We start from the raw sequence: 27,280 nt of genomic DNA on the forward strand, positions 1-27,280 counted from the left end.
TGTGCCTTGTGTTTTCTCATCCTGCTAAATTCAAGTTCTAGGGGCTCCTAGAGATTTCTTAGTTTTTTCTCTGTAGATGAACATTTCATCTAAATATAAAGTTTTTACTTCTACCTTGCCAATCCTATCCTAGTTGTGTCATTTTATTGCCAGACTATTTTGGTTTGGGGCTATGTTTCAAAGTTTAATGGACAGATGAAGAGTAAGCATATCTGCCCTTGTTCCCCACTTTAGGGAGAAAGCATTGTATCTTCTCCATTCATATAAGACGTTTTTGCTGGAAGTATGGAGTACATGTCTTTAATCTGTTGAGAAGGTTCTGTTCTACTTCTAGTCTCCTGATAGCTTTTACCATGAACAGCTGTAGAATTTAGTCCAATTCTTTTTCTGCAACTACTGACAGGATCATATGACTTTTTCCTTTCCTCTGTTAAAATGATGACTTTTGGGGGTGGATCTTCCAATGCTGAACCAACACTACCATCCCTATAATAAAACCACTTTCTACATACTGCCAGATCTGACTTCTAATTGTTTTGTTAAACAAATTTCTATCTATGTTAATACTTTTTCTTTTATTATCTTTATCCAGTTTTAGGATTAGCACAATGTTGATTTCCTAAAAGGAGGGGAGAAATGTTCCTTCTTTCTTTTTTTTTGAATGTTTGATATAATTTATCAATTAACATGTATATGAGCCTGTTGTTGTCATATAGATAGATTTTCAAGCTAGGAATATACTTTCTTTAATAGGTGCTATTCAAATTTTATATTTCCTCCAGTTTTATTAATTTATTTAAATATTAACCCAGATGACCAAGTTTTCATCTTCTAAGCTTCTCAATAGGGCTAAAATTATTTATTCACACTAAGAGAGACTCTCTGGAAGACACAGAAGCCTCAGTGGCAGCCTAGTATGGATTTCCATGCAGTGAGTATGGGATGCAAAAACAAATGCTGTCTCCTAACAGCGCATCAACTTTCTAATCCATCACCTACTAGGTCTCACAATAAACCTGTGAAGTCCTTAAGCATTATTGATCCCCATCTTACAGCTCAGGAATATTCACTCAAAGAAATTGCTCAAGAGCCAGAGCCAGGAACAAAGCAAATGCTTCAGACCTGAAATTTGACGTGCTTTCTAGTTTATCACTTGATATGATGAGGACTATTGCTCTAGAAGTAAAGGCCAAATAATACCGTCTATAAATGACCACTGGGCAAAGGAAGACTCCTGAACCTCCTTAGGAAATCTCCTCTTTTAAAAATGAGATGAATTTTCACTGCTGAACAAAACACCCTAGAAACCTCCCAAGGGGATAAAAAGGACCATTAACTGCAAACATTTTTAACTATTTATTTTTTTGAATATTTTATACTCTCTTTTAGGGAAGCCATATCAAATATCCTAAAATATTCACATATGAATTTGAGAGCTACAAGCAGCATATGAGAATTGCTTCCATTCTAACTAAGAGAAATTATTTTTCCTTTCTAATGGCTCTTTCACTCAAACTCTGAAAATTTTATTTTTAAAATTGGGAAGATAATTCTTAACCACAAAAATAGGAAAAACATTCACACCAAAATTCATGAAGTTTAATACGATGACACATTCTTCATATTCTTGGAGTGTGTCATGAAACTAGTTTTACAAAATCTCTTACAGATTCTTGGTATGAAATCTCACATCCATCTTACTATGACTCATAAATATGTTCAATCATTTCTGATTGACTCTTCTTTGAAGCATTTCCAAGTCTTTTCCACTCTCCACTGTACTTCCCCAATCCTAAATTCTTCAAGCATTACAGGGACAATAACTTCTGTGCATGAATTTCCTCAATTTCCCTGATCTGTATCAATATACATTATTATTCCAGAAGTTTAATAACTCAATGTTTACATAATTTCTCTTCTTTATTTCTTTCTAAATTGAACATCTATCACAATCTCCCTTTTTCCTCTCTGGATTTTCCCACTTAGTTCAAATATATTACCACATGTCACATGGTACACAGGAGTATAGTCATTCTTTTTTTTTCCCATTAAGTTTATTGGTACATTTTTGGTATAAAATACAGTTACATTCATCATTGGGATCTTGTACCTTTACATGAGTATCTTGGTTCTTATTTTTTTTTTTTACCCTTCCCCTGCCCTCCCTTCACCCCCTCCACTCTTCCCTATTTGCAAAGACCTTGTTTCCATTTTTTTTCCTCTTCTCATATTTTTTCCTTTCCCTTTTTTCCCTTCCCCTACCCCTCCCAATTCCCCTGCTCTTTTAGACCTTTTCTTCCTGTTACACAATATCAGTTATACATTTTTTTAAATTACAATATTAAGATCTAGGAGACATTACCACAGATTTTACAGAATGTAAAAGGATATAGAAAGCATATTACAAAAATCTTTCTTGAAATAAATTTGACAACCTCCAAGAAGTACCTTGGAAGACAAATTAATGAAACTAACTCTGGAGGAAATATAAAATTTGAATAGCACCTATTAAAGAAAGTATATTAATAGCTTGAAAACCTACCTATATGACAACAGCAGGCTCATAAACATTTTAACTGATAAATTATATCAAACAATTAAAGCAGAAAAAAGAAGGAACATTTCTCCCCTCATTTTAGGAAATCAACATTGTGCTAATCCTAAAACTGGATAAACATAATAGAAGAAAAAAGTATGAGCATAGATAGAAATTTGTTTAGCAAAACAAACTATTGGAAGTCAGATGTGGCAGGATGTAGAAAGTGGTTTTGTTATAAAGATGGCAGTGTTGGTTCAGCATTGGAAGATCCACCCCCAAAAGTCATCATTTTAACAGAGGAAAGGAAAAAGCCATATGATCCTGTCACTAGTTGGAGAAAAAGTATTGGACTAAATTCTACAGCTGTTCATGGTAAAAGCTATCAGGAGACTAGAAGTAGAACAGAAACTTCTCAACACATTAAAAACATGTACTCCATACTTCCAGTGAGAATGCCTTATATAAATGGAGAAGATACAATGCTTTCTCCTTAAGGTGGGGAACAAGGGCAGATATGCTTACTCTTTATCTGTCCATTAAACTTTGAAACCTAGGCCCCACCAAAATAGCCTGGCAATAAAATGACACAACTAGGATAGGATTGGCATGGCAGAAGCAAAATCTTTATATGTAGATGAAATGATCATCTACAGAGAAAATGCTAAGAAATCTCTAGGAGCCCCTAGAACTTGTACTTGAATTTAGCTGGATTAGAAAACACAAGGTATATATAAAAATTCAGGTCTGTGTATACTTGCTATAAATGAAGAATTGGATATTGAAATTTAACAGTTATGTAGGAGTACAAAGGACCTAGAAAAGTTAAAAACAAAAACAAAAACAGTGTTGGAAGACATTTAGTACCTAATTTTAAGACTTCTTCTAAAGCTACAGTAATCAAGGCAGTGTTGGTGTAAGGAAAGACATATAGATCATTTGAATAAAACAGAGAGTCTAGAAATAGAACCACAGATATATGGTCCACTGAGTTTTGAAAGATTATTTAACTTTAGCATTTTATAGAATATAAACTCAATTCAAGAGCCAAGGAAGAGATAGTGTTTTCAGCAAATGGCACTAGAACACCTGGTATCTGTATATAAAAAATCAACCTCAACCCTTTTTTTCCATACCTGAAAATAACTTGAAGTTATCTATGAACCTAAATATGAAAGCCTAAAAGCATAAAACTTTAAGAAGAAATTATAAGGGAAAATATGTATGAATTCAGGGTAGGCAAGAACTACCTAGGATACAAAAAACATGATGTATAAAAGAAAAAAAAATGATAAATGAGAGTCCATCAAAATTTAGAACTTTAAATGACATCATTAAAATGAAAAGTAGTCCTTAAACAGGTCATATTTACAATACATATAACCTATGACCAGAATATATAAAGTACTCTTAGAGCTCATTAATAGACAACTCAATTAAAATGTAGACATAAGAAGATGATAAACAGCCAGTATAGCACAAGGAATGGTATGCAACTCTAGAATCAGAAAAATACTAATCAGTACAATAATAAGATTGAATTATACACTCATTTGGGAGAAGAAGTTAAAAGTTTTAAAAGCCTTGTCATGACTTTTTCTTTTTGTTGGATTCTCCCCCTTTGCGTTTAATTTGTCACACCCAATGGATTCATTCTGCTGGGTTTCCTGGGGTTGTGATCCTCATTGTCTTTTCCTAGGGTATTGTCTTAAATTTTTTGGAGTGCTAGTCCAGTATTCATGAAGTTCCTGAGGTGCTCTTTGTCATGAAAGTATCTTTTTTTCCATCAATTTTGAAAGATAGTTTTTCAGGGTACATCAATCTGGGTTGAAGGCTGTTTTCCTTTAGGGCTTGAAATACATCACTCCAAGCTCTACTTGCCTTGAGGGTTTGCAATGAGAAGTCTGCTGTGATTCTGATGGGCTTTCCTCTGTATGTGATTTGTTTCTTTTCTCACTGCTTGTAGAATTTTGTTCTTCTGTTGGATTTCTGGAATCCTAACTATTATATGCCTATGTGTAGATACTTTTTTGATCAAGGCTAGCTGGAGTCCTATATGCCTCACTTATCTTTATGTCAAGTTCTTTTCCCCTGCTTGGGAAGTTTTCTGCCATCACTTCTGTGAACAGTTTTTTATGTCATCTGTACTCTCTCCTGTTTCTTCATTGACTCCAATCAGTCTTATGTTATTCTTCTTTGCATCATCTAGCAGCTGCTAGATTGATTTCTCCTGTTCCTTTATAATTTTAAAGCAATTTTTCTTTTCCTCCTCACTAATTGTAATCTTATCTTCTATATCTGAAATTCTATCCTCACATTGGTTCATTCTGCTGTGCAGACTTTCGATGGAGTTTTTAATTTCTTGGAAATCTGTTTGTATCTGTTTTATGGATTCCACTTGTTTCCTATGTTGGGATTCCATCATGTTCCTCAGATCCTCTATATTTTTATCTGTGTCCTCTCTAGACTTATTAATCCTGTCTTGCACCATGAGCAAAATCTTTGCTGTTATCTGAGTAATTATTTCTGATTTCATTTTTCCCAGATCCTCTTTTGTTGCCAGTTCAGAGTGTCTGAGTGGTTGAGTATCAGATTGTTCCATCTTGTTTCCCTTTGGGCTTGCTATAGGTGATCCACAAGTCTGTATTTGAGACTTGTTTATGTGTCTTCTTATTTCCATGGGAGGGGGTGCTTCTGGCACCCACGTGGCTCACCTTCTCTGCCCTAGGAGCTTGGGATGGCAGCAGGGGATCTTCCTTCTGGGTGCTGGGACCTGCTCACCTTGGCTGCCCTAGGAGCCTGGGATGGAGGCAGGGAGCTTCCTTCCGAGTGCTGGGACCAGCTGAGGTTCTCTGTCATAGGAGCCTGGGATGGAGGTGGGGAGCTTCCTTCTGGCTTCTGGACCTGCCGACCTTTTCTGCCCTAGGAGTCTGGCAGCTTCCTTCCGGGTGCTGGGACCGGCTGACCTTCTCTGCCCTAGGAGCCTGGGATGGCAGTGGGGGAGCTTCCTTCCGGGTGCTGGGACTGGCTGAGCTTCTCTGCCCTAGGAGCCTGGGATGGAGGTGGGGAACTTCCTTCTGGGTTCTGGGACCAGCTGAGCTTCTCTGCCCCAGTATAGTCATTCTTGCACATATAAATCCTTTACCAAACTTTAAGAAAGACTCTATTTAAGGTATTCAGCCATTCCCACTCACACACTCCTTACTGCTTACCCTGTCTTCCATTAGCACTGCTTTTGAGACAGTGAAACCTCTCTACATTATCTCTGGAAGCCAGGGATTTTCAAACACCACACTAGACATTTCCTTGAGGAAAAAAATAACCACCCCTAAAGACAGATTTCCTCCTCAGAGATAATGATCACCAATGGTACATATTTCAATTTTGAACTCTGTTTCTTTGTATCTGTTTTTGTATCAATGGTATTTGCCAATGATATATCAATAGTTTTCTCTACTTGTGTATATAAATTGCTGGCAATTTTATCCAATATTGTAGTCTTAAGTTTCTCTTCCAGGAAATCTAACTTTAAACCATCACTCACTCTACCTTTTCTTTGTAGAGCTCCAGTTCAATTTCTATAATTGTACCCTGTTACCTTAACTCAGACAGAGGTTAAAATCTCAACTCTCAGCTCAGACAGCCATGGAAAAAATTCCGACACTTCAACTTACTCATTTAGTTTTGTTTAAACTGACCTACCTAACCTCCTTAGTCTTCTCATATATACAAAGGATTATGTCAAACAAAACTAAAGAATTTACATAAAACTCATATAACCACATATGAACACAATAAGAATCCAATGAGTGTAAGTCACCATTTATATTTTTTCCCATATCTAACTTTCATGGTATGTTCTTAGTCATAACCATATATTTGTACAATTACTATAAGCTAAATGCTGAGAGTCTTATTTGAGCTTTTCAGTAGCCTCCAAAATATAAGTGTTATTAAGCCTTGCCAAGTCTTCCTATATTAGAGCTTCACAGCAGCTTAATTTTTCCCTTTCTTATGACAATTATTGTATTATGAGACTTTATTTCCATTGAACTATTTTAACAGATTCCCAACTGACCTCCCTGATTTCAGCTTCTTGATCTTTAACCTACAACTTATATTGTGGAAAAGTATTTTGTTTTGCCTGAAGCACATATAAATCATGACATTCCAGAAGTAAAACCCTTTTATTCTTTGATTTTAATAATATTAAAATCAGAAACCCTGACTTGATCTTCAACCATTACTAGTTCTTTCAATTTATCATGGCAATAAGTAATGTTCCAGACAATGACAACTACTGGCAATTCCCTACTCATTGTTCACTTTTCTGATTCTTTTTTAATGAATTACTCTGCCAAGTGGAATTCTTCTACTACCTATAATACATCATGTAACCAAAATGATATTTCCTCTACAAAACTTAGCCTCATGGTCTAAAATTCTCTAACCCAAGTTAGTGTGTGTGTGTGTGTGCGGGGGTGAGGGATGTGTGGCAAATTGAACTTCAAAAGTGACAAAATGTGTAGCTCAAAAAATATACATGAAATCACTGATATAACTGGAAAAAGTGATGAAAAAGTCAACTTCTTAGGATTCTGAAAAAAATCATACAATAAATTGAAAAGCAGTTGCTGAAGAAAAACTTGGGAACATCATATAAAAGTGAGTATGTGGTTACTTAGGATTGCTTCATCCTCCAACTCATTAACTCAGATCCATGAGAAACTCACCTGGTTTTGCACCATGGAGGAGATGATTCGGATTGGTTTGTGTATCAGGGGCAAACTTTAGGGGCATTGTCACATAAACTGTAACAATATAGCATCAGAAAATCAATGAATATCAACAAAGAAAAATATGAGGTTGCAAAACAGTTTTGTCAAGTGATAAACCAAAGACTAACCTGAAATTCAACAAGAAAACTGAAGAATGAGATACAGTGACTTAATAAAGTCACATAAACCCTTAAGGTCTTCAGGCTTAATGTAGAATCTGTTAGTAGTGACTTTTGTTGTTGTTGTTGTTAAATTATTTTATTGGTACATTTCAGGTATACAACACAATTACATTTCTCATTGGGAATTGTACCTTTACATAATGCACCTTGGTTCTTATTTTTTCCCCATTCCTAGTCCTCCCTTCACCCCCTCCACCATTCCCTATTTACAAAGACTTTATTTCCATTTTTTCCATTTCTCAGCATTTTTCCTTTCCCTTCTTTCCTTTCCCCTGCCCCTCCCACTACCCCTACCCCTTTGGACCTTTTCTTCCTATTTTGCATTATCAATTATTCATTCTAATCATTGGTACATTTTAGGTATACAATATAATGACATTCATCATTGGAAATTTGCACCTTTACATAACATTTTTGCTGATGAACACCAAGAAAAGCCCTTCCCACTGAAAGAGAATTAAACTAGAATATTACTTGAATTCGTTCAAGAAATAAAAGCTATGGGAAAAGTAATTCTTTATGTAAATCTCAAGACACTGTACATATTTTGTTTTCCTTTTTTTCTTTATTGACCTGATTTTTAAAGAAACTGCACAACTGACAATTATTATTCAACTTACAGTATATAAAGATAATAACTATGCAATTAAGTGACAGGGAAATGGAGTTATAGGAGCAATTTTCTGTATTCTACTGGAATTATAATAGCATTAATTTAAAGTATGTTATGAAAAATGAAATGCATTATGTAATACCTAGCATAGTAAGAAAATAATTCATAAATGAGTACTACAAAAACTTAAAAATAATTGAAATGATACAATAGGAATTCTATTTTAACAAAAAGTGCCCATTTCAGCAGCACATATACTAACAAAAAGATAACAATAATGGAAAATGAAAAGAAAAAAATATGAGACATAAAAATATAATACGTTTTAGGCAAAACTACAACTGTAGGATAGATATAAATGCTTGAAGCTCCGTAAGAAAAGTTGAACATTGTCAAGTTGAATTTACAATAAGCTCTAATCTCATTCTTCCTTAAGAGACACACTCTGATGTCAAATATTCCAATAGTATTGTAGATGTAAGAACAGTAGAAGAATGCATGTAACAGCAACATAGTAAGAAAACAGATCTATCTTGGCTGTACTAATATCATCTAATATTGGATATTTACAGCATCCACTTCCAAATTTATAGGTTGGCCCTCCAATCCCCAAAGTGATAGCACTAGAAATGAGGCTTTGGTAGGTATTTACGTTCAGATTAATTCTTGAGGCAGAAGCTCATGGTGAAAGCACTGCCATTATAAGAAGAAAGACTAGAGTTTGCTTTTATTTATGTCCTTGTCCTCTGTCTCTGTTTCTCTCTCTGTTCTCTCTCTGTCTCTATTTCTTTCTCTCTCCCCTCCTCTCATTCTTTCTCTCTCTCTGTCCTTCTATCTGTGTGTGCTCTGAGGAAAAAAAACATTGGTTTGCAGGCGGGCAATTGAAATACTGGCAGACAGCCCTCATCAAGACTGCTGAAGTTGGGGCAACTCACTTTCTGGTCCCCCTTCTGTCTGTCTTAGACAGAAGCTATTTTCTCTCAATAAAGTTTTTCTACTCTTAAATAAAAAAAGACTGCTGAAGTAAACTTAAATGACAGAATGAAGATAAAATAGACAATTCTACAGGAAATTATGTGATGTATATATCACTCCACTGTGATTGAATATTATAATAAATCCATTCTTTTAATATCTCAAATGGACAATAAAACAAGAAGACCAGAAAAATTTTATCAATAAATTAGACCCAACTGACACATACAGAACACTGTGCAATGGTAGCAGATATACATTCCGTCAAGCTCAAGTATACATACTACATGGCCAACAAATGCCATAAACCACACAATAAAGTTTCAGTGCATCAAATATGATTGAAATCATGTATAGTATTTTCTTTGATGACAGTGGGAAAAATAAGAATCCAAAGGAAAACAAAAATTGGAAAGTTCACAAATAATCAGAAATCAAACCACACACTGATAAAAGTCTCATTGGTCTAAGAGAAATTTCTAGGAAAAAAATTACAAAAACATGTTCAACTGGCTAAACACAAAAAATTTTAAACTTAGGGCAATCTGTTGATATCGTGACATCATGCTTAGAGCAATATTGTTAAATGACTATAGAAGAAGAGAAAATATATCACAAATGAATAACCTAGGTTGACAATTTAAGAAACCAGAAAAACAAGACTAAATACAAATGAATCAGAAGTAAAGAAATAATAGATGGTAGATCAAAATAAGTGAAAGAGAAAAAGAAGCACTGAGTGAAAAACTAATAACACCAAAAAACAAAAGGTGATTACTTGCAAGATCAAAAAACATAATAACCACTTTCTAGAATGACAAAGGCAAATTGAAAAGGAAAATTAACAAAATTAGGAATGAAAAAGGAAAATCTCTCTCAACAAAAGACCCTAAAATCATAAAAATACTATCAACTTTATGCTAGAAGATAAGATGAAATAGACACATTCTCAGAAGACACAAATCATCTAACTTATTCAAGGAGGAAAAAAATTTGAGTAGACTTAAAGCAAGTAAAAATGCAATTAGTTTTAAATCTTACTGCAAAAATTTTCAACTTTTATCAAACAGGTAAAGAAAAAAACAATAATACTTCATATAGTTTTCATAAAATATATGGAAAGGACACATTTCTCAATGCATCACTGGTGAGCATGTGAGATGGGACTCTGGAAAGCAGCTGTGCAGTTACTTTAGAAGGTAAACATCACTTTCCATAACACTAGGTGATTGCTCCCTGGGTAATATCTGTTCTCCCCAGAATTTGTGTTAAAGCACTATTAAGCAGGGGTGCCTCTATTTGGAGATGACGTCTCTAACAAAGTAATTAAGGTTAAATAGAAGTATGAGGATAAGGTCCTTCTCCAATAGGATTACTGTCCAGAAAATAACAAAGGTCAGAGAATGTAGATAGAAGAGCTCATATTAGCAATTACTGGGAAGGTAGTCACTTGCTACCCAAACAACAGCCCTCACCAGGCTCCAAGCTTGCTGGCACCTTGATCTTGGACTTCCTATCCTTCAGAAATCTGAGAAAATAAATTTCTGTTGCTTAAGTTACCTCATGTGTTTTGTTATGGCAGGCCAGGCAGACTAAGACCAAAAAACAAAAACAAACGAACAAAAAACCAAAATATATATGTCAACACAAAGACTTTTATATAAAGGTCCATAACAACATTTTCCTAAATGTTAAAAACTACAAAAATATTCAAAGTTCCTCAACTACTGAATGAAGAAACAAAATGGTATACCCCTCCAATGGAACAATTAACTCAGTGAAAGATGCCAGGCAAGTTTTAAATATGCTTAGCTACAAGTACTGTCCAGACAATTTGGATACAGTCAAGTTTTTTTTTTTTTTTTTTTTTTTTTTTGGTATCAGGGGTCGAACTCAGGACCTTGCACTTGCAAGGCAGGCGCCGGAACCACTGAGCTAAATCCCCAGCCCTACAGTCAAGTTATGATAGATAATTAACTAACAGATTCAAAGCTATGATTAGTTAGTTATATGATTCATGCGGGTGTGAACATGGCCTTGTGGAAGAACTACAATTACTAATAAAATTACCAGAACTTACTATAGCTCTGCCTTTCCCCAGAAGTCCATGTCACTTGCTCCTTTTCCCTTTTCTGGTCTCTGCTCAAAAGTCATTTGCTCAGACAGCTCTTTTCCTGATGATTCTGTCTAAAATGGTGCACACCTTCATCATTTCTATCACGAGTATGCTGTTACCATTTTTACACCAATTCTTTTTTAAAAAATTAATTTTATTGGTACATTTAAGGTATACAATGTAATGACATTCATCATTGGAAATTTGCACCTTTACATAATCTCTCTTGGTTCTTATTTTTCCCCCTTCCCCTGCCCTCCCTTCAACCCCTCCACCCTTCCCTATCTACAAAGACTTTGTTTCCATTTTTTCTTTTTCTCATATTAATTCCATTCCCTTCTTTTTTTCTCTACCCCTCCCACTTCCCCTTCCCCTTTGTATCTTTTCTTCCTATTTCACATTATCTATTATATGTTTTAGTCCTTATTTACACATTCAGTTTCTCACACTAGAGAAACTATTCGATATTTACACATTACATCAATTCTTTAACATAAATTTCATTTGAATATTTGCTGTGCCTTCACTTAAAATAGTCACTGCAAAAGGGAAAGTTATGGTGTTCTTCACTGTTACACCATGAGTCTTCAGAACAGTTCATGGCACACAGTAACACAACAAAAATGTTTAATTAACTGAACAAATTAAGATGTGAATATCAACACCATAGCAAGGTTGTCAAAAAGACTAAGATGATGTTAAATGATCTCAAACTGTTATATTTGTACCAAATATTAGGGATACACAAGAAAATTAACCATCCTTGTGTGAAGGAGGGATTGTCTGTGTACTGACCCACAGCTGGTACTTCTTAAGGTCCTACAATGCTGAATTTTGTAATGATAAAAGGATAGTGAAGATGAGGGTAGTATATCATTTCGTGACTTCATAATTTTATGTTCCTGTAATTTATGTCAGTGGCTTGCCAAACAAAAGATTTTGGAAGCTAGAAACTACACTCATGTTTCTTAGTATCTCTTTCACTATTTATACTATTTTGCAAGTTATCAGCTCTCAATATCTACTTTGGTAAAAATATAAATCAATCAGGGGTTAAAAAACATTTATTTTCAGATTACAGAACACTTTTTATTCAGAGTAAACAAGTCTCAATGGCCACTTGTCATAATCAGACCAATAAAAATACTTTTATGTCAAAATCTTTACTCACTTAATGAAAAAACATAGTAATCACAGACTTTTTGTATGCAAGAACCAACATACACATATAATTATTTCTTGTTTACTTTTGTCCAACTCAGGAAACTATCTACATCTTCATGTAAGACATTCTGAGTTATAGCACACAATGCCAAATGTATAGTAAAAACCCTGTGAGAGCATTAGCAGCATGCCACTTTTTATATTATAAAACTTGCCTGCTTATCTCTCTCTGTAATGTGAAAAGCAATTATTCTGTGGAAGATGTGTGTGGAATAATTACTTATAAAATATCACTTGCTCTTAAAACACAATGGAGGCATTGTGCCTTGAAAGTGGCATCATTGAGCTCAACTCATTTTCATTGTTTTGACCACGTACTCAAACAGATGCTAAGATGCTGCTAAATAACACAACGCCATTTTTAATGTCTTTATTATCACTGAGTCATGATCCTCTCCATGTGGAAACCACTGTTCTATCATTGGTTTTGGAAAGAGGCAAACTTGAATTTGGGGAACAAGACATGGCCTTGAGAGAAGAGTTGTCATAAGTTCTTACAGCATGAAGTTTGCACTCTCAGTCCACTCCAGCTTTCAGCTCCCATTCTTCCATCAGGCACAGAGATGTGCTTTTCAAAATACCCACTTTTGTTTAGCCCTTCCTTCTGTTAAAGCAGAAAATCATGGATTCCTATTTTTCCCTTTCATTTTGTCCTTCCTTCTCCTTCAACTCAACATCTCTAGTAATATATTTCTCCTTTTCTACTGAACTCTGTATTTTCTTCATCCGTCATGGAATTATACGGGATCATGTTGTTTTGAATCTATGTTTAATCTCTATTACTAGTATGCAACTTGTTGGATGTGCAGAGTGCACATGTTTTTCTTTAATTCTCCCTTCATGACTGTTACCAAGGTGCCGATCAAAGTGGATAAATGAAAGCCTCACTAGACGATGCAAGCCATGCTGTAAGACCTTCCTCCTGCTTTAAGGCCTGAAATTTGTCCATTTGGTGTTCATTAGCACCTATTAAACCACAGATTTCACAAATGAAGAGAAAAAATGCAAACAGTTCTTCTGTAACTTATTAATCTTTATTACCTAGGTAATAGGTAACAAAAAGCTACCACATACCAGAAAGCCTTGGTGTGTATTTTCTTTTATAGAAACTTGTGGCTAATCCCTCCCCCCAGTGACTTTTAGGAGTCCAGTTTTCATAAGAAAGCAATGTTATTAAGAATGGAAAGAGGGAAGACAGAGATGGGAATGTCATCCCACAGAAATTGGAAAAAAATAATTCCAGAATCTGTGAATAACTGATTATTCAACTTCCTTAATCAAAGTAGAAGGTTTTTAAAAAGAGCTATTTTAAATATATAACTGGAGCATTAACATTCATAAAGTTCATTTTAATTGTCATATTAACATAAGTAAAAGTAATTTGTGTTATCTTAAGGGAGCAGCCATTCAATTCTGCTGTGGAGTGGATAATTGAGAGATCAGTCCTGTTTGGGATCAGACCCAATGCCTTCTTTAATCACTGCTTTTTGGTTATTAGTACATGTGTGTAGTACATAATGTTTATAATCCTTATGGGAAGTTAGCACATAGCACATCTTTTCATCCCCTTTCCCTTCTCTCCTCCCCCCTCCCTTGATGTCTTTTTTGGTAGTACAGGTTTGGCTTTTAAATACATTCTGGGATTCAGCATTTCCAACATGAAAGCAACATGGCAGCATTGTAAAATACCTATGGGCATAAAGGTATCAGCTAGTGAGAGGCAGAGCTAAAGGTCTCCCTGTGTTTTGTAATATTAAGCATGGATTCAGTCTAAAATCATACATTCTAAGAGAAAATTTTTCCTGATTAGGTTGGACAAGTCCTCAGCTTACAGGGTAATTTGGCATCCATTCAATAATGGTATTGGTTAAAATCCCAATAGGGAATAATAGCAATTCAAAATAGGCTAATTTGAGGACTTCTCCCTCAGAAAGGTTCATTACACAGGTATGGATGGAGTAGAGTAGAAAAAATGAGGGATAATGCAAGAATACAGAACTAGGAAGGGCAACCGGTCCTAGGCTCAAAGGATAAGGAGGAGAGATATTAGTGACTTTCAAAAGGAGAGAGTCACATAGACTAGACAAACTCGCATTGAGAAAAGCGTCCTTTTTGTGAGGTACACAGAAGACATAAAACTCTTCACCTCTTTCTCCTCCATCCCACTGATATATGCTAGGTGTTATGTCAAATATAAAATGCTAGATCTGAAACAGTGACCCCAAACTCATCAATGAATTAGGTTTGGAGGAGTTCACGGCTATACAAGCTGTTCAAAGGTGTGCCCTAGTCAGAACAGGTGGGTCACTGGGTGTGTGCCCTGGAAGGGTACCTCTTTCTCTGTCTCCTCCTCTCTCTCTGCTTCTTGGCAGCCAAGAGTTGAGCTGCTTTCCTCCACCTGCTCTTCCACCATGCCATATCTGTCTTAGAGTCAGCCAGTCATGAACTAAACCTTCTGAAACAGTGAACCAAAATAAATCTTTCCTCTAAAGTTGTGGAGACTCAGGTATTTTGTTTCAGTGACAGGAAAGTGACTAGTACAGCAGGGAATCTGTAAATTTAAAAAGGAACCACTATTCCGAGTTAGCCTAACCTGTGCGTCAATTTCCTCATATATAAAATACTAATAAGAATACTAAGTACCTTATGGGTCCTAAGGGAGTATAAAAATTAGGTGGACAAAAAATAAAGCAATTTTCAAAGCTTAAAGGGATATTGAAAGTTGCAAGTAAGTAAAGGTTGCTTTTCGTTATTGGGTTTTTCAAATGAGGCCCTTTTTTTTTCAGATTATACAACAAATGGTAAATATGAAAGGCAGAAATGAGGTCTCTTTCCTAGGGTTCAATTTTAACATATCTATGTATAATGCTTTATATTAAAAGATCAGGAAAACAGAGTAAAATTCATTCTTTAATTTGTTCTATGTTTGTTTCTTTCTCCTGGGAAGAAAAATACTTAAATGAAAAGCCAAAATATTTCCAAAATTATATTTAAATTAGAGTTACAGAAGTGAATTTAAAATCCAGAAAGCTTCCAATAATAAACTCCAAGATGCAGGACCACTAGACCTGCCTTGGATACCACACTTTTCTCAAAGAAGCATGAGAGACCAAAGCTGATTTGGGTAACAAATTCATGAACAGTATTGATACCCAGCAAATTAATGACTTTCATGATGAAAGCAATCATTTGTAAAGCAGTAAAATAAAGAATAGTGGGTACAAAATATCATTTCAACCTTGAAACACATCAAGACCATATATTCAAATGATTTTCCCATATACAATATCCAGAATGGTATTCCCTCTTATCTTCTCATGATTGGCTACTACACAAGCTAAAGTCTTAGGTTAGGTGGGTTGTGTTGTATTTTTTGTTTCTATACCAGTTTTTTATCTTCTAGAAACATCTTATTAAATAACTGGTATTAAATCTCTCACACACACACACACACACACACAACCCTACTCTTACTTCAACCACAGTATCATTTAGTTTTCTTCATATCATAGTTTTCTACTAAAAAATTAGCTAGCTTAGTTTTTTGTGTGTCTCTCACTAGACTAGTATTTTCATGGGTGCTTGAAATAAATTTGTTTCATTCATGTGTGCAAACACCTAATCTACCATATATTCAGTGCATAAGAAAACATCTTTCAAGTTATTGAATTAAAATTTTAATTTTTTATAATTCCTAATTTTCTGTCATCTTCTCCTTCCTCTACTTTAAAGAAACTTCCAAAGAAAGGGAATGTACATACACTACTGATTCATTCTGACGGTGCTCACATGGAGTTCTGGCAGGGATTTTAAGCGAGGTAAAGGTGGTACTTTGACATATAATTTGGCCTTTTCCATTTTGACAGATATAATAAATAAGGTTTTTACACTGTAACTTTAAAAGAATTAACATTGGAAGGAAGATTACAAGAGTGGTTGGTGAACTAATTTATTTGTACACATTCATACATATAATTGTAAGCATACACACCATACATCTACATATGTATATATGGTATATATTCATGGTATATGACTATAAACAGTATATTCACATAAATTATAGAAACTATAAATATATATATATATGGGTTTGTGTACAACTATAAAGTATAATATATGATGAATTAATTTAGAGACAAAACTGTACACCAGGCAAAATATTAAGAAATCAAAGTTAAAAAGGAAAATGGTAATTGCAAACACTAAAGTTAATCGAATGAATAATTATAACTCAATAAAAAGAGATTTGGGAGCAGAAAGAATGGGCCAGTAGGTCAGGTTTTTATTCTTTGCGTGTAAGAATGAGCCCTCTTCTGATGGATTTAAAAAAAATTCTCTTTTTTCTCACATCTGCACCCTAGCACCTTGCATGGTTTAAATAATATGCATGAGTACATATAAAACCATCCTGTACTATTCTATTTAACATCATACAATTTTAAATTCAAAACAACAAAAATATTTTTGAAATTCAAAGTGAAAATATTATAAATATTATGTATATTAGGGGCCGGGGATTTAGCTCAGTGGTTTCGCCACCTGCTGCACAAGCACAAGGACCCGAGTTTGATCCCCGGGACCAAAAAATATATATATATGTATATTAGGATCGTTTCTGACACTGATTTGTACATTAACTTCCCTGCATGGCCCCCCACCCCTAGCCACAACCTCATACTCACAAAAGGACAGATATTCTGCTTTGACATATATTTGTCACGCATAATAGACACTCTTTATTCTCTTACACTGTACTTGAAAATGTAATTTAAGGAATGAGTTTAGTGAATCTCACCATCATATCACATTAGTCACCAAAACCAAAATGCAAATATATTCTGAATGAGACACGAATTCCTCAGAAAATAACATACCATGTTATTGAAAAAAATGCTACTGGAAATTTAAAGAAACAATAAACCAATTTTTAGAGTTATATTTGCCCATGGGCACTCAGAGTGAAAATGTGCAAAGCTTTAAAAGATAACCTTTTAACCAATCATGTGAGAAATAAACTCATATACCACAGATGCTGCCTCTCTCAAAGCATAGAGCTTTCCTTGATTTCATTTCCATATTTGACCTTCATATACATCATTCTTCCACAACATTATGCTTCTCCACAACTGAATCCCATTTATTTATGATTCAGTGCCTTATTTACTTCAATGATTACATTAAGACTACGCAAATCATCAGCAAGCTTTAATTTGGTCTCCACAGGGCTTCTCTATTTCCCAGAAATGGTAACAAGGTATTTTAAATCCTCAGAACCCTAAGTACACATGTACCAACATCACTATTATCTGACAAACAGATTACACTACAAATATAATTTTCATCTTCCTGTGCTGACTAGCAGAACTGTCCCAGAAAAAAGGAGAGTGGTGGATTTTGTTCTGTAATGTTTTTACAATAACAGCATTCAGAGTCTGAATGAGGAATGATCCACCTGGGCAAAAATATTACAGTGAACAGGGAGATAATAAGGTTAGACTCTTTGGCAACCATCAAAGAAGTAGTAGTGGATACTGAGAAAGGAAACATTACAGATGCATACATGAAATAGTACTGAGTCCTTTTGTAGTCCTCTATTACTAAGATGTATTCAGATTAGAAAAGCTACACACCTACCATAATTACCCATGTAATCATTGTACAATAATCACATAGTGACAGAGTCTTCATAAAGTATATATTTATCCCATTTAACATGTGGAGAAACTGAGGCTCACAGACCCTAGGTATTCTCAAGGGAATATATATATATATATATATATGTATTAATATTATATATACACACACTAGAATATTTGTTCTAGTGTGTATATATACTAGCCGAGTATATATATACTAGAACATACATATACTAGAATATATGTTAGAATATATATAAGGTTTTATATAGTAGAATATATGTTTATATATATGTATGTACATATGTATATATGTATATATTTATATACAAAAACAATATTCTTAGACTAAAAACTAAAGAATAGAAAATAATATTTCATGCACCAGCACCCTGGAAACAACCAGAGGCAGCAATTCTAATATCAGACATGGTAAACTTCAAGCTAAAACTTATTAGAAAACAGAAAGAAGGTCACTACATACCATTTCAGGGAACAATCCAATAAGAAGAGATAACATTGGCAAACATATATACACCGAATACTAGAGAACCTATCTTCATAAAACAAGAAATGTTGAACATAAAAGATCAAATAAACACTAACACAATCACAGTAGAGGATTTCAACACCCTACTTTTGCAAAGAGATAGATCAACTAAATGAAAAATCAATAAAGAAGTATCAGGTCTGAAACTCATCCTTGAACATATGGACTTGATAGATACAGAGTCTGACAAAAAAATGTATACACACTTCAGGAAAAGAAAAAGTTGTGTAAATACTTTAATATACACCAGACATTGACTCCTGGCAAATCAACTGCTTTGACTACATGCACACTAGGATTTTCATGATGTCTGAATCAATTTAGTATTAAAATATTTATACTTGGGGCTGGGGATTTAGCTCAGTTGTTCTGCCACCTGCCTTGCAAGTGCAAGGACCCGAATTTGATCCCTGTACAAGAAAAGAAAATATATACAAGTATTTCTTTTCCTGAAGTGTATATACATATTTTGGGGGGACTCTATGCTTACAGAGTGTTCTATCCCCATACAATATATTATGCATTCTTTTCAGTCCCTTGTGATACTTTTTCCAAAATAGACGTAGTAGTCCACAAAGTCTGCTTAAGTAAATACAAAAGAATTAAAGTTACTCCATGCACAGTATCAGACCACTGTGCAATGAAAATAAAAATTAACAAATTTTGGAAAAGACAAGCATTTCTGGAAGATTAACAACATAAATTTAAACAACCAAAGGGTCACAGAAGCAACAAAATAGAAATTCCAAAATTAATGACAATGACTGTTCAACTCATCAAAATCTCTGGGACACTATGAAAGCTGTCTTAAAAGGAAAATTCATTGCAATCAATGCTCACATTAGGAAAACAGAGCAAGCCCAAATAATTAACCTTCTGAGAAATCTTAAGATACTTGATAAACAACAACAAACCAAACTGAAACTGAGGAAATTATAAAGATGAGAGCAGAAACAGACAAAATCTAGTCTACAAAATACAGTAAAAATATCAACAAATAAAAGAACCAGTTCTTTGAAAGAATAAATAAAATAGATAAACTTTTAGCCAGACTCAACAAGAGAAAGAAAACACTTAAATTAATGCAATTAGAAGTGAAAAGTGTGAAATCACTACAGACATTGTCGAAATCCAGAAGATAGTAACTACTTGAAAAAAATATATTCCAAAAAAGTTAGCAAATCTTGAAGAACTGGACACAAATAGCCAAACGCATATGAATAACCAAAAGTAACCCAAAAAGACATAAATATGCTTAACTCCCCAATAACAAGCAATGAAATTAACGCAGTAATAAAGAATCTATCAACTACAAAAATCCTGGAAAAACTGAAAGTGTAAATAAGGATAAAATGTATAATAGATAATGTGAAATAGGAAGAAGAGGTGCAAAGGGGAAGGGGTAGGGGAAAGGAAAGACGGGAACGGAATTAATATGAGAAAAGGGAAAAATGGAAACAAAGCCTTTGTAAACAAGGAGGGGTGGAGGTGTTGAAGGGAGGGCAAGAGAATGGAATAAAATAAGAACCAAGTTATATTATGTAAAGGTACAAATCTCCAATGATGAATGTTCATTATACTGTACACCTAAAATGTACCAATAAAATTAATTAAACATTTTTGTTATTAAAAAAATTCTTTAACCTGGTGGATTCACTTTTGAATTCTACAAATCCTGTAAGGATGTTATATCACCTATGCTCCTCAAGCTGTTGAAATAAATTAAAAGAGATGAAATGTTTCAAAATTCATTTATGGAAGCCAGTATTACTCTGATGCCCAAACTGGACAAAGAACCAATTAAAAAAGAAGACTGTAGGCCAATCTCTTTAATGAACATAGATGCAAAAATCTTCACGTAGATAGCAAATACAATGGAGCACACCAGAAAAAAGATCACACATCATGCTTAAAAAAGTTTATCCCAGGGATGCAAGGATGGTTGAACATACATAACTCAATAAATGCAACACATCACATAAAACCCAAAGTCAAAACCATATGATCATATCAATAGATGCAGAAAAGTCTTTTGACAAAATCCAACACCCCTTCATTATAAAAACCCTGAAGAAAACAGGTGTAGAAAGACCATACCTGAATATGATAAAACCTATTTATGACAAACCAATAGCCATCAAAATACTAAGTGTAGAAAAACTAAAAGCGTTCACACTAAAATCAAAAACAACCACTCCTTCTATTCAACATAGTAGTTGAAACACTACCCAGAGCAACCAAACAAGAGAAAAAATAACAGAGATACATATAAGAAGGGAAGAACTCAAATTATTGTTATTTGCAGATGACATGATATTGTACATAAAAGACCCAAAGATGTCCACTCAGAATAATCAACTTCAGCAACGTAGCAGGAAACAAGATCAACACACAAAAATCATTAGCATTTGGATACACCAATATTGAACTGAGAAGAAAATTATGAAAACAATATAATTCACAATAGCTTCAAGAAAACTGAAATAACGAGGAATTAATCTAACCAAAGAAATGAAAGACTTCTACAAAGACTACTACAATACTCTATAAAAGGAGGTTGAAGAAGACATCAGAAAATAGAAAGATGTCCCCTGCTTCTGGATAGGCAGAACCAATATTATCAAAATGTCAGAAAACAATCCTAAAATTCATATGGAACCAGAAGAGACACAGAATAGTAAAAGCAATTTTGTGCAACAAGAGTAAACAGCAGGACTTGCAATACCTGACTTCAAGCTATAGGACAGAGCAACAGTGATGAAAGCAGTATGGTACTGGAACAAAAAAAGATATGTGGATCAATGGAACAGAGTAGAGGATTCAGAAACCTCCCCAGACACATTCAGCTATTTGATCTTTGACAAACAGGCCAAAGCATATGTTGAAGGAAAGATAACCTATTCAACAATTGGTGCTGGGAAAACTGGTTACCTGTGTGCAGAAGATTGAAACTGGACCCTTATCTCACACCATCTACTACATTAAAATTAAAATGGCATAAAACAGAAACATTAAGCCTTTTGGAAGACAAAATAGGTAAAACATTTGAAGATATAAATGTAGGAAAGGATTTTCTAAACCAAACCTCGATTGCACAAGAAATAACATGAAGATAAACAAATGAGATCATATCAGACTGAAAAGTTTCTGTACAGTGAAAGAATCAATCAGTAAAATGAAGAGAAACCTACAGAATGGGAAAATTTTGCCAGCTACTCCTCAGACAGAGAAGTAATGTCTAGTTATCTATCTATCTATCTATCTATCTATCTATCTATCTATCTATCTCAAAAAATTAAGCTACCTAAAATTACAGACCCAGTCAAGAAATGGGCAAGAGAAATTAACATACATTTCACAGAGGAAGAAATATAAATGGTCAACAAATAGATGAGAAAATGTTCAACATCTCTGGGTATTATAGAGATGCAAATTAAAACCACACTAAGATCCTATTTTACTTGGGAAATAATGGCAATCATTAAATCAAACAATAACAAATGCTGGTGCACCTGTGATAACCTCCTTCATTGTTGCTGAGAATCTAAACTAGCACAGCCATTATGGAAATCAGAATGGAGATTTCCTCAAAGACCTGAAATTAGAAATTCCATATGACCCAGCCATCCCCTTTCTAGGTATCTTCTGCAAACAGCTTAAGACATCACACTAGGGTAATACATGCATATCAATGTTTATAGGAACACAATTTGTAGCACCTAATCCTGGAATCAGCCTGTACACCCATCAACAGACAATTGGATTAAGAAAATTCATTGTATAAAAAATTCTATATATAAGGGAATACTACTTGGGTATAAAGAATGACAAATTTGAAACATTTGTAGGAAAATGGATGCACCTGGTAAATACAATGTTGAGTAAAATAATCCAGATAAACAAACCTAAATACCATATTGTGTCTCTCATTTGAGTGAGGCAAAGTAGAAATAAACAGAATCATAAAGGATGGATAGAAGGGGACAAGGGGATGGATGTCTTGCAATAGGGAAGTGGTCCAAGGGTGAGGGGTGAGGAGGAAGGGAAGGGAAGGGGAAATAAGAAGAATAAAGATGTGCCATGTACGGGAACCCAGTAGCTAAGATCAGTAACATCAACAAGAATAAAAATCGGGATGGGGAATTAGAATAGGAGGGAGAGAGGGAGTAGGGAAGGGGAAGAGGGTTACAAAAAGACACCAGTCGCAGTACGCACATGCACCTGCCCCTCAAGATGATTGTAAACTGCATGCAAATATGTAGTAATGAAATAAAAATTTTAATAACTAAATAAGCCTAATTCTTCATTGAAAAATGAAAATAAGATGTGATTGGTGTTTATCATTCAGATTGGAATTTTTTGTGACGTGAACATAATCAACTCATATCAGATATCAAATACATAACAAAGTATAGATTCTGTTACTTTTTTGATTTGTCTCAGTGATTTTTTAGGTCGAAGTATACACAGTGTTACATCAAAAATGTGTATATGTATATATGTGTATGTGCTGTCAAATACTAGGTGAAGCAAGAAATATACTGAACCAGTGGCCTGAAAGTTTCAGATCAGTTCTTTTCCTGCTATACATGTGCCTAGTAATCATAAAACAATTTATGAAAGTTAGTTCACCTGTCTGTCTCAATTAGTTCATTTATATAGTGAAATAGCCTTGTAAAGTTTTGTATCTGTATAGTTACCTAGATTTTTTCATGTAGTACTGATGGCTTTTTCCTTTATATAGCTCCTATAGAGAGAATACTGTCTCCCAGTTACCAAACAGTCTGCCAAAAAGAAAAAAGTCAGCAGGAAAACCTCCTAGTTAAAATGTGAAAAATCATTTGTGGCAGTATAGCAAAGAATAGTGGCTTACCCAAAAATATATTCAAAAGAAGAAAAAAGTAATTTTCTGAAAATAGGTGGTCTGTTTCTAGATGAGTTTTTTGAAAACAAAATGTTTTGTCTTTACTCTTCTTTTATATAAAGTCTAAGATTAATGTTACAAGATAATAGGAAATATAATCAGTAACAGTCATTATTTGCAGAAACTGAATGCTAGAAATTATTATAACAAAAGTCTCCTTCTAGAAACTCACCTTTAAAAGAATCACTATTACTAAAAATATACTGTATCAACAACTATGAAGAGGACTTAAATAATAACAGTGCTATTCAATTTCATATATCTATCTTTTGACTGATCTTATTATTATTCATTATCATCACCAAACATTTATATACTTGATGATTCTTTTCTCCAAAATGAGAATTTCAAATTGAAACAGAGAGAGACAGAGAAATTGAAATCATGAATTTTTCTCTAAGTTCATTAGTTGCGCTAATGTGTAGTCAATCATTGTATCACTGAATATTTTGTCTCATCTTAGAATTAAAAAGAAAGGTAATTTTTTTAGAACCTGTCATTTATAGATTTTAATGGTACTGCATTAAAAATATGATCACAAATTTTTTATCATTCTGATGAGACAATTAAGCTTTTCCCTTAAGTTACTTATAATATTTTTAAAATAATTTTGGATTGTTCCATGTTCTCTTTTAAATCGAATATGTCCCTTCTTTCAATCCAATTTGCTATATATAAAAAGAGTTCTTGAAATAATTATTTTTATGTCTAAAATTAACCAAATTTCTTCTTGATATTCAGTGGGGAACTACATTATTTGCAAAAGGTTCCTGGAACTTCTTTCAGGTTCATTACTCAAAGCAGACCACAGAAATAACTAGTGCAGAACATCCTGTTCATATCACAAACCATCAGGCAAACTATCAAGCTCTTCTTTCTCAGTCTCTATCTAGGAAACATACTGCCTGTCTCAAATTTACTTTCAGTGTCAAAACTTTTCAAGTCTGTAGTTCTTTGAGAGGCATCTATGCTTCTAGATAATTTAACTGGTAGTTGAATGGTTACAGAAAGAAACAAGTTAGAAAAATAATTCTAGTATTTACAAAAAAATTGTCTCTATTTTCTAAATGTCTCTTTTAAAATTGTGGAGGACATATTTATTTCGACTTATAATTTCCTTCTATTTCTGTGTTGTCCTCATCTTCTTATCTGCCACTACATTTTTAGTCCAGCTAAATTTTTGAAATATTGGTATATTAGCTTGTCTTTGTAGTTAATTTAAAGACATGCTAAAATGGAAATGTAGTTACTTACATGATCATTAAAATCAGTTGGTCCTCATGTCTTTCCTATTTTCATTCTAGTCATTAAAACTAGAGATTAAGATAGATAGAAATAAAGATTTTATTAAAATGAATGTATGATTCTCAATGAGTACATTTTTCAAAATTATTGGGCATCTTTTTAATATTTAACTTTATTATTCTACAGATTCCTTAATGTATTCTAACATAAATTTAGATATCTTTCAAGTGTTTCCATAAAAAAATTTTTCAACATCATCATTTGTAGGCCCAAATTTTAAACATTGTTCTGATTTTGAAATGTTAATAAGTAAATGTTTATTATTCTGATTTTTGCATTGATACTTATTAAAATTTAATTCCATATTATTGTAAGCTATATCATCCTTTTCTTTGTAAAAATGACTTTTTTGTAAAACAATTCTGTTAATTTTATGAATATCATGTTTCACTTCACTGGATTAATGTAAAGAAAATTCCATTCGACTAAAATTCATTATATCCATTATCTAATTAATTGACAGAAGTAAACCTAATTAAATGTTAACTATGGCCAATGCTCTTAAACACAAACATAGTATAATAAATTTATCTATTATATCAGGCAGATATAATTGTAGACAAAAAGGATACATTTTTCAGACACATGTTTACCTTTCTTACCCCTTCAGTGTTTTTCTTTAAAAAAATTCCTACTCAGAGCTGGGGATTTAGCTCAGTGGTTCTGGCGCCTGCCTCACAAGAGCAAGGTCCTGAGTTCGATCCCCAGTACAAAAAAAAAAAAGATTCCTGCTCAAGTTTACTGTATCTAATGTGTTATCTGCCCTTTCTTTTGCCAAATCTTATTTAAAATGTTAATGAAGCAAATGCTTAATTTGATATCAATTTAAAATTTTAAGTATTCATAATCTAAATATATTATCATCAAAACATATAAAAGCTATTAATGTCTTAGTCTGTTTGTGCTGCTGTAACAAAACATTGTATACAGGGTAATCTAGAAACAACAAAAATGTATTGTTCACAGTTCCTGGAGGCTGGAAAATCCATGACCAGGAGATTAACAGATCTGTTGTGAGGGTTTGTTCTCTGCTGCTTGGACAATGCCTACTTGCTGCATCCTTTAATCTCAGAAGACACTCCCCCTGGCTTCTTTTATAAAGGCAATAATCACACTCATGAAGGTAATGCCAACAGGATGTGACCACCTTCTGAAGGTCCTCTTTAGAATATGACCACAAAGGGAGCGAGATTTCGCATAAAATTGGGGATGAATATAAACATTTAGACCACAGTATTTAGCAAAATGTAGTTCTGTGAATGAATACTTTCCACAAGAAGGGGTAAGTAATTTTATTAGCATAAAACATAGAATTCCAATAATACAAGAACTTTTTTCAGTCAAAGTCTTCATTCATGAGAATGATCATTCTGGTATAAAATCATTTCTATTTGCATTTCTTTGCACCAATACCAACTTTTAATTCATTACAGAGTAAGACAGAATGGAGGAAACCGCTTTAATATTTGGAAATTTGTAGAAAGCAAAAAAATGTATAGCTTAGGTCAGTAGGTTCCCAGGACAAAATGTTTGATTTGTATGTAGTGTCTAAAGATTATCCTTGCAGCAATACATTTGTCACAAGAACACCTGAAATATCATTGCAAGTTGTTACAGCACTCGAGGTGGCAGTTATCTCAGAGAAGCCCTTCTAAAACTTCTGACAGCAGGTTACATTTTAAAGGAATATTTCATGTACAGTCATAAAACTGTTGCAAATATTTTCACTGTAAACATTCATGCTCATTTTCATAGTTTGTTTCAACTAAACCAATAACTTTTTACATTCTACCTCTCATATGTAGAATACATTTACAAAAGCACTCTCAGCAGACAGTAACACCCAATTAGCAGCAAAGATACAAATATGATGTTCATACTTATTTGCTCTTTATAAATCGAATTTCCTTGCTATTTGAATTAAACAAACAATAACTAAAATAAACACACTAGGGGACTGTAGATGGACCTTACCTTCTTGAACTGCTTGAAAAGGGTTGTTGCCATCAACAAATGTCACCGAAAATGTGATTTTCTCAGTCTGTAAGATTTCCTCATTCTGGTTTAGGTCTCCAACTGCTGTGCGAAACACCTCATCATCCTTTTTGGCAGATTCATCAAAAATTGCTCCTAGAAAGAAGTGAGTATTGCCATTAAACAATACTATAAATATTCTGTCATGCCCCCTGGAAATATGCCAAAGAGACTTATATATTTGAAAAATGTAAACTTCCACGTATTGTTTGTGCTTTATTCATTACTAAAATATATGATACTGGAGCAGTGTAATAGCCCAGCAGGAACAGAGTTCCCTCTTCTGATTATATAGGAGGACTAGTGCAACAAAGTGTCATTGCAGGAAGAGCATGGGAAACAGTGCAATAGGCACAAAAAGGTTTAGCAAGAGAGTGTCTCATGCACTGGCTGTCATATATCAT

General features: G+C 33.9%; 1 protein-coding gene across 5 annotated transcripts in view; it reads right to left on the reverse strand.

Annotated features, from left to right (window-relative positions):
* The window catches only part of Grid2 (glutamate ionotropic receptor delta type subunit 2), a 1,480,136-nt gene that overhangs the window by 1,173,156 nt on the left and 279,700 nt on the right, over window positions 1-27,280 (reverse strand). For all 5 annotated transcript variants that reach the window (XM_087215774.1, XM_021261081.2, XM_087215773.1 and 2 more), the window contains exon 2: window positions 26,817-26,972. In XM_087215774.1, coding sequence (XP_087071900.1) covers window positions 26,817-26,972 — 156 coding nt within the window. The remainder of the gene's footprint in view (window positions 1-26,816; window positions 26,973-27,280) is intronic.

The sequence above is a fragment of the Heterocephalus glaber genome, unplaced genomic scaffold, assembly GCF_053883595.1.
Source record: "Heterocephalus glaber isolate CG9 unplaced genomic scaffold, H.glaber_assembly_v1.0 deba00001454, whole genome shotgun sequence".
Taxonomy (NCBI): domain Eukaryota; kingdom Metazoa; phylum Chordata; class Mammalia; order Rodentia; family Bathyergidae; genus Heterocephalus; species Heterocephalus glaber.